Consider the following 7868-nt stretch of genomic DNA (forward strand, 5'->3'; position numbering starts at 1 on the left):
TGCTGGAATTCTCTCTACTCCTCTCCACTCTATTCTGCTTCATTCCATCCCATACCCTCCCTCCACCTTCCATTTTCCACAATACCCAAACTCAGTGCAAGTGCAGATCTGGGAAACCCACAGCAGAGGTGCAGCCTGAGAGAGCTTGGGTGGCAGACCCAGCCGGGAGCTGGCACTGCAGCGTGTGTGAGTGTGTATGTCTGTGAATGAGTTTGTGTGTGCACATTGGGGGCCCAGGACTTTCCTCTATCTCTCTCTGGACCTCTGCCCTGAGGGCCAGAGGGAAGGGCAGTAGGAGCTCCACCCTGCATGAGCTCCAGCCTCTGTGGATGCTGCAGTGGCTCCCTGTGGCTCAGCCTAGAATCATACATTCCTGGGGGGTCCATCCAGGTCTCTGTAGAGGATGAGCCCTGAAGACGTCTAGCATACATGTCTGCTGTAAGTCCCCAGGGAGACCCTGCAACGAAGACTTTCTGGGGCAAGTAGTGCATTTAGGAAGTGATGACGGGGGACACAGAGAGGAAGGGAGGCAGAGGAGGGAGAAAGTTAATGTGGCTGTTTTATGAGTCACTGAGCAGCCACGAGTTTTGTCCTGCTGAAGTGTGTGAGAACTCTGTGGTTCTCATCTCTGGCTGCCAGTCTGAGGTTGGGACCCTAAGCCCTTCCCCACTGAAGCTTTTCCTGGGGGTGAAGTGTGTCCATAGTCTTTATCTTTCCCCACTGAGATGTGTGTCCTCTGCTGATGAAGTGCCACTGGTACAGAGAAAGCCTTGCTAACCAAAGCTAGGGGTAGAGGAAGATATTGATGTGGAGTATGGAGTGTCAGGTCCTGGGGTCACCAGCTGCACTGGCACTAGAGGAAAATCTGTGTCGGGGTGGGAGGCATCCATGGCCTTACGGACAGAATCCGATCCTTGCCTGTGTGTGTGTAGATACAGTCTCACTGAAAGACAACATTGTAATATGTGTTCACATTCTCTATGGAACTTTAAAAGCAATGAGAGAATGATAATAAGACTAATGACTTACTAAAGCAGAGGTCCTAGAGGGAAGAGAACTCACACACTTGGGACTATGATGTTTCCCTGCTGGAGGATTTCTTCACTTGCTTGTCCCATCCTTCTGGAACCATGCCACACAAAGCTTCTTGGAATGCTCATGTTTAATGATTTTTCTATATGAAGTAATGAGGAATTTTCACAATGCCCCAATAGGAGATACCAGATATTTACAAATAAAGAGAACAAAACTTGGACCTACTCAACCACTGAAAGGCCACCCACAGGACAACACTGGTGTCCCAGAGGAGAGCAGCCAGAGCCAGATGGGCTGGAGTCTCATTTGTGGAAGCCATCCAAGCAGGTCTTATTCCAGAGTTCAAACAGTGTTAACCAGGGCTCACTGGCGATGGTGAAAAAGCAGGTGATGATCTGAGGGTCAAGCACAGGGATGGAAGGTGAGTGGAGAGTGGTTAGAAATAGTAGCTTCAACATTAAACACAGCACACATCCCAATCACACATCACAGGATGAGCAGCTGGGGGGCAGGCTGTGGCCCTCAGGTGCATCCCCTTGCCTGTTCTGGACCTGGGCCCTTGTCCTGATCTCAGGGACTCCTGTGTCATTTTCTCATCTTTAGGCCAGTGGTCTCCAAGGGACCTTTAGGCTGACCCAGTGTAACCCAGACCCTTAGTAGAGCATTGGGGTGCTCTCTCCCAGGGGGTGCTAGCTCAGAAGAGCCCATCACTCCAGGTGAGGTATATCCCAGAGCTGGGGTTCACCTTGATCATTTCCCCTGGAGCAGCAGCTGATAAGTCAGTGGAACCTGGTCAAGGCATGGGAAGGAGGGTCATGGGCCCCTACTCAATCCCCATCCCATTGATTCTTTTCTCAGTGGGACCTGAGAAAGCCATTTTGGCAAAGGTCATGTTGCCCATCTCAATATGCTCCCCCTGAATTATTTAGAAAAAGGAGGTCAATAAAGACCAGAGAAGGGATATCCTATGGCCTTTCCAGGAGACCTGAATCCTCGTGACCAGGAGCAATCTGATACCACTGTGGCTTTGGGGACAGGCAGCTAGCATGGGGTGAGCATTCAGAATCAGTTCCCAGATTGGCTATGGACCTACAAGTGGATCTTGGGGCTGGCTTTCCCAGCTGGCTCCAACTGCAGCACCAGCCATGGGTGTGACAAGGCCTGCAGCTCCCTCACTCCTCTGTGTCTCAAGGAATGGCACTGTCATCTTCACCACCTCTCCTCAGCTCCATGCTGCATCCTCAACTGTGTAACCCAAAGGACCTGCTGTGTATCTTACATTGTTCTTCTCTGAACTTGCTTGAAAGGGACAGTTGTCAATGTCTTCATCAAATTTCCCACATCTTGTTCTTCTAAGCTGAAGCTCAAAAGAGAATGCCAATGTGCTGTCCTCCTTGAACTGTTACAGACATGGACATTAACATGAGAACCCACCTCATGGTACCCTTGAGCAACTGCTACTGTAGATCCATGCAGTGTAGAGACAGCCTCAAACACTCCTCCACTAAGGAGCTGCCTTTGGGGCTGGGTCAGCTTGCTGGGGGTAAGGCCAAGCTTGGGGAATTCAGAGCAAAGAGGCCTGTGGTTGATATTCAGACCAGGGGGAAATGCCAGCTGAGTCATTCAGCATTAATACATCACACCCACTGCCCCATGTCCCCAAATACCCCAAGGAGACTGAGCCTGACGTCCAGCATGCTTCTAAAGCTACAACAGCACCCCTGGGGCACAGGTGCCCAGGGCCTGGCAGGGTGTTGTCTCTGTAAGAGTTTGCTGAGTAACAGCCCCAGAGTGGGAGGTGCATCTACAGCCCCATTGTCATACCTGTCACCTGCCTGACAATAGGAAAATGCCCTGCAATGCTGCCGGAACACTCACATGTACACACACATGTGTGAGCACACACACACACACACACATAACACACACACACACGCGCGCGCACATGAACATGGCTTCTGGATACCTCTTGTTCTAATACAAAGTACATTCTGAATTTTTTTTATCTCTTCTCCACTCTATTATGCTTCATTCCATCCCATACTCCCCACTCCACCTTCCATTTCCCCCAACACCCAAACTGAGTGCAAGTGCAGATCTAGGAAACCCACAGTAGAGAGAGCCCAGCCTGAGAGAGCTTGGGTGGCAGACCCAGCTGGAAGCTGGCATTGCAGTGTCTGCAGAGGGTGGAGCTCATGCAGGGTGGAGCTCCCACTGCCCTTCCCTCAGGCTCTCAGGGCAGAGGTCCAGAGGGAGAGAGAGGAAGGTCCTGGGCTCCCAATGTGCACACACAATTCTCTCACAGACATACATACTTACACACACTTGCTGTATGCTCACACTCACAGACATACTACACACTAACCCACACTCACTCACACTCATACCTACACACACAAAAAGTCACACACTCACTCAAAAATTAATACTAACACACATATACACTTGCATTCAAATTCACTGAGACACTCACACCCACACTTACACACCCCAAACCCCTTCATACACACACAACCAGACTTGTTCCTGTTAGAGCCCCTGTGAAAATGGCATTCTTGGCTGCATTCTGTAGACTCTCCATTATAAGAACAGTACTCCAGGATTGAGAACCATGGTCTAGGAAGAGTACGGGAGGAGTGCAGAGAAGAGGCCCTGAGGTCACAGTGGCTGCTCTGGATGAGGAAGAATCCTTTCTCCCTGGATCCTCCATCCCCACTCCCACCTCTCTTGGTGTCTGTTCTCTGTTCCTGTTTGCATATGTTTTCTTAGAATATTTCTTCATTATGTCTCCTCTGCATTTCTCAATCTGTCTCCTTCTCCTCCTTTCTGTCTTGGTCTTTGCCTTACTCAGGATCATTTCATAGGACTACCATTCCATAGTCCATATTTTTATCATCAATAAGTAACTTCTAAAAATGATGAAGAGGAAAACATCTTACATGTGGTATACATTGAGCTGGGTGTTTGCATTTTTAAATTGTTTCTTTCATAAAACTGTAACTAACTGTGGTGTTTGTATTTTTGCTGTATTACGGACTTCAGATGGTGAACAATATCCCTAGATAGGACCCCTGACTGCACCTCTGATACTGACTTCATAGCAAGTGCAGGTAATTAGGCCAGAAGATGTGGTACATACCTGCTCTCTCCTGGGCTTTAAGATGCGCACCAGCCTGTAGGCATTTGTATCGTTGCTCTGCAGGTTGAATATATGTATGGCATACTCCACAGTTGCAAGTAAGTAGCTCATTGTAGGTTTTTCATCTTCACTCTCTACTTCTTCCAGGAACTCAGAACCTAAGAGAAGCAGCAGCATGGCCCAGGGCAGAGCCCACCGGCACCACCAGTTTGGAATGACTACAGATACTTGGACACCCATGGCCTTTGTCCTTCTAGCTCAGGCTCCCACTGAGCCTCCTTGGGAATTGGTCCAGTATATCAGCTTCAGAACAACTCCTCCCTCTGGATCTCCTCTCTGCTATTATACCCTGTCCCTTCCCACATGTCACCCTGACTCCCCCATCCCAAGCTGCATAATTGCCTCCTGTCTAGAGACAGGGGCAAGCTCAGGCAGGGTGGTTTGGAAAGAACCAGCAATGAGAGGGAGGGGTCCCCTGTAGCTGATTTCCAGACAACCTCTCCCTCAGCACCTCACTGGAGAGGGACTTCATTTGTATGCCCCAGAATCACAGGCTGAAACAAGGACACAAGAGCAAGAGGTAGAAGTGGAAGGTGATCCCAGGGCAGAACAGTAGAACGAGAGCCACTGAAACAAGGACAGAGCCAAAAGGTTGAGTTAGTTGCCAAGAGTTAGCTTTGGGGGAGACAGAAGGCATCCTGTCCAGAGAAAATGGGTATCCTGTGAAGGAAAGACCATGGAGGTCTTGATGGGTCCATGTGTCTGTGTCCCTTCTCAGCTTCCCAGCCCACCTTGAGCAGGAGAGCAGATAAGGCTCATTGACTCCTGGTATTATGCCAGGCTATGGAAGTTTGGGATCCCAGAAGCAGGAGGTTCCAGCTGAGCTCACTGCATCTCCCTTTGTACTTCTCAGCCATGTGCTCAGCCTGGGGGCCTGGCTGGATGATGTAAGAGTCCTCTCTCCAAAGGTGTTGCAGCAGGGTGACCCTTGACACACCCTGGGCCTATAGATCCCTTTGTAGGAATTTGCTCTAGGGGAGGGAGGGTGGAGTAAGAGACAGACCCAGAGCAAAGCCAGTGAGCTTCAAGATAGCTGAGCTGTGACCAGTAGGTGAGCATAGGTGCCCTCTAGTGGCCTTGGTTCTCAGGGTTCAGTGGACACAATCTCTTGTGTGCAGAGTCTGGGTTCTAGAGAAAGACCCTCACAGCCTCCATCTGGAATAGCAAATGAGGCTCTGGAAGAACTAAAGAACACATCTTTCCAAACAAGGCTTCAGCTCTGTGCCTGTGAAAGGCTTCAGCACATGTCTGCAGCTACTTGTGAACTCAGGGGGACAAGAATGCCCTGAAGGCCTGTGGACACCCAGGACCCAGACCTTTTCCTCACTCAGGATTCTGACCCAGTCAAGTCTGGCAGGGCTGGAGAGTTTGCATCTTTACCTGCTCCTGGGGGATGCTGCTGGTCCTGGTCCTGGACCACATTTTGGGGAGCACAGTTCTGAGTGAGTCCCTGGGGAGGATGCCGCTGAATCACAATAAGAAGTCACCCAAGTGTAGGGCATGGGCCCAGGCTGAGGCTGGTTCATAGAGGCTGCAGTGGATCAGGGAAGGGGTTGCCACTCCTTGCCTGCTGTAAGATTTCAGACCCCCAGGCCTCAGTGACCATATAGCCCTATGGATGGAAAAAAGGCTGCTTTGAAGCTGGCAGCCTGTTCTCATGCACAGAGGCCCTCAGAGCTGGCGTCCTTCCCAGGATGAGGCCTCTCAAAACTCATTCTCACATTAAACAGTGCCCATGATTGACTGATTCATTTTTTTTCTATAGTCAGCTATTGTGATAAGTGTTGTGCCAAATATTTCTTTTTTATGTAGTAAAACCTTGGTTTGCGAGCATAATTCATTTTGGAGTGATGCTTGTAATAGAAAGCACTTGTATATCACAGTGAATTTCAAGAACCATTGGCTCAGTTGTGATCATGTGATGTTTGCCATCACATAGGACTTGTATTACAAGACATCACTTGTTTATCAAGTTAAAATTTATTAGAAATGTTTGCTCAGGTTGCAGAACACTCGCAGAACAAGTTACTCGGAATCCAAGGTTTTACTGTTTTTATTTTTTATACTTGATTATTCTTTCTTCGTAAGCAAATTTTCCAGATGTTCAATTGCTTATTTTATATTGTTTAACTTATTAAGAATTTTGAATACACATTTTGTAAATGTCCCCTGTAATTGTTCTTGAAAAAAAATTTTCCCAAGTCATATTGATGATGATTCTATCTACATTGGCTTCTCCAGACAGTAAGCAATTGCTTTACCCTCTGATAAGTCCAAATCTCAATCACTGACCATTCTAGGAATTCTCTGTACCTGTTTACCCATCCTGGAAGCCCCTCCAGCCTTGATATAGGTTGCTTGGTGCTATTTTCCCCTTCAGAGTTACCCTACACCTCTATATTTTTTAAAACTGCAATATACCTGATGCTGCCATATATGTTTCCATGTCATGGAGGTATTCTTATTTTCTTCAGAGATGTGTAGAGCTTTGGTGAGTCTCACACACATGTCAGGGACTTCAGACAGCTGGAGTAGGTCCTTATGTACATTACCGGACAGTCCATTGTCCCCTGCTCTAGCATTCTTCCTCCTTTCTTTGTTCCCTAAGGGGGAAGGCTAGGAAGCTATTCACCACTTCATTGCTACTTTGTGTGCAGTCCTGTATTTATTTTACCTAGGATGTGTCCAGACTCTAACACCGTGGGAATGCCGAGAGTAGTGTCCAGTGTCCCCTGGCTGGTGCAGAAGAGACCACAGAGCTGAGCTTTTGATAATCAACATAGGTATGCTCTTCTAATGTCCCACATGATTCCCGACTACAGGCCTGGGAATTCCTTCCTGAGAATGTTTGCCAGAAATCTTGGCTTTCAGGTGGTTCCAGGGAATGGAAATTGCCCCTACCAAACACATAGTGTCAGGTGTTCATGTCCAGATATGTCTTGCCTTCCAAGGTTTCCCAGTGTTCTGGCTGTTATCATTGTGCGGGGCCAATTTCTAGCCCCTGTTGGTGAAGCTTAGGAACAAAGCCTGTCCCCACAGCCTATGAGTCCAGGGCACAGAGCCAGGTTGTTGCGTTGGCAGATGCCCACAGCCGGTGAGGCATCACTGGAGGTGGCATTAGCTCTGACCCTTACATGGGCAAGTGTATAGTCTAAAACAGCATTTCCTTCAGATTATTGCTTTCACGCACTGTCCACTTCCAGCAAATGTGAGGCAGGCCTCCCAGTGTGCTAAATTAGTAATGCCCCTCTGCAGTGAGCTCCCTGAGTGTTCCTGCCTGAGCTGGGGCCATTTCCATCAAGTGTTGGGGTCCAGTGATTTTTAGGCAAATTCCCCACAGTCAGGGTTGCATATTGCCCCTCTCTTAGGATATGTCTGTATAAATGTCCATTCTTAGGTCATTCAAACATTGTCATTCTCTGTTTTAAGATGAGTTATTTCTACGGCATTGATTTCAAAATGATCAGTGAGGATCATCTCTCTGCTGGTAAGATATTCCATTCTAGAACATCTCTGTAGAATAATCTCATGACAAAAAGAGTCAAGGGCATAAAAGTGGTTCTGTCCACCATCTCATTATTGACACGGAAACAACAATATCCCAAGGAAGTATTTAAAATCTAGTCTTAAGTGC

At 48.1% G+C, this 7868-nt stretch overlaps 1 protein-coding gene across 1 annotated transcript; it reads right to left on the bottom strand.

The window, feature by feature from the left end:
- Positions 1-1144: 1144 nt before the first annotated feature.
- Positions 1145-4471, bottom strand: LOC125162683 (cystatin-9-like). Its single transcript, XM_047853975.1, has 3 exons — positions 4175-4471; positions 2315-2434; positions 1145-1430 (listed from the first exon to the last, which is right to left on the bottom strand). Exons 1-3 carry the CDS (start codon positions 4412-4414, stop codon positions 1338-1340), a joined length of 453 nt encoding a protein of 150 aa, XP_047709931.1. The 5' UTR covers positions 4415-4471; the 3' UTR covers positions 1145-1337.
- Between the last annotated feature and the right edge of the window lie 3397 nt (positions 4472-7868).

This window comes from Prionailurus viverrinus, chromosome A3 (genome assembly GCF_022837055.1).
Source record: "Prionailurus viverrinus isolate Anna chromosome A3, UM_Priviv_1.0, whole genome shotgun sequence".
Taxonomy (NCBI): Eukaryota; Metazoa; Chordata; class Mammalia; order Carnivora; family Felidae; genus Prionailurus; species Prionailurus viverrinus.

Coding starts and splice junctions, on each gene's coding strand:
- LOC125162683 (XM_047853975.1), bottom strand. CDS start 4,414: ATGGGTGTCCAAGTATCTGTAGTCATTCCAAACTGGTGGTGCCGGTGG. Junction 2,435..4,174: donor TAAAGCCCAGGAGAGAGCAG/GTATGTACCACA, acceptor TGTCTGTAACAG/TTCAAGGAGGACAGCACATT. Junction 1,431..2,314: donor CAAGTTCAGAGAAGAACAAT/GTAAGATACACA, acceptor CTTGACCCTCAG/ATCATCACCTGCTTTTTCAC.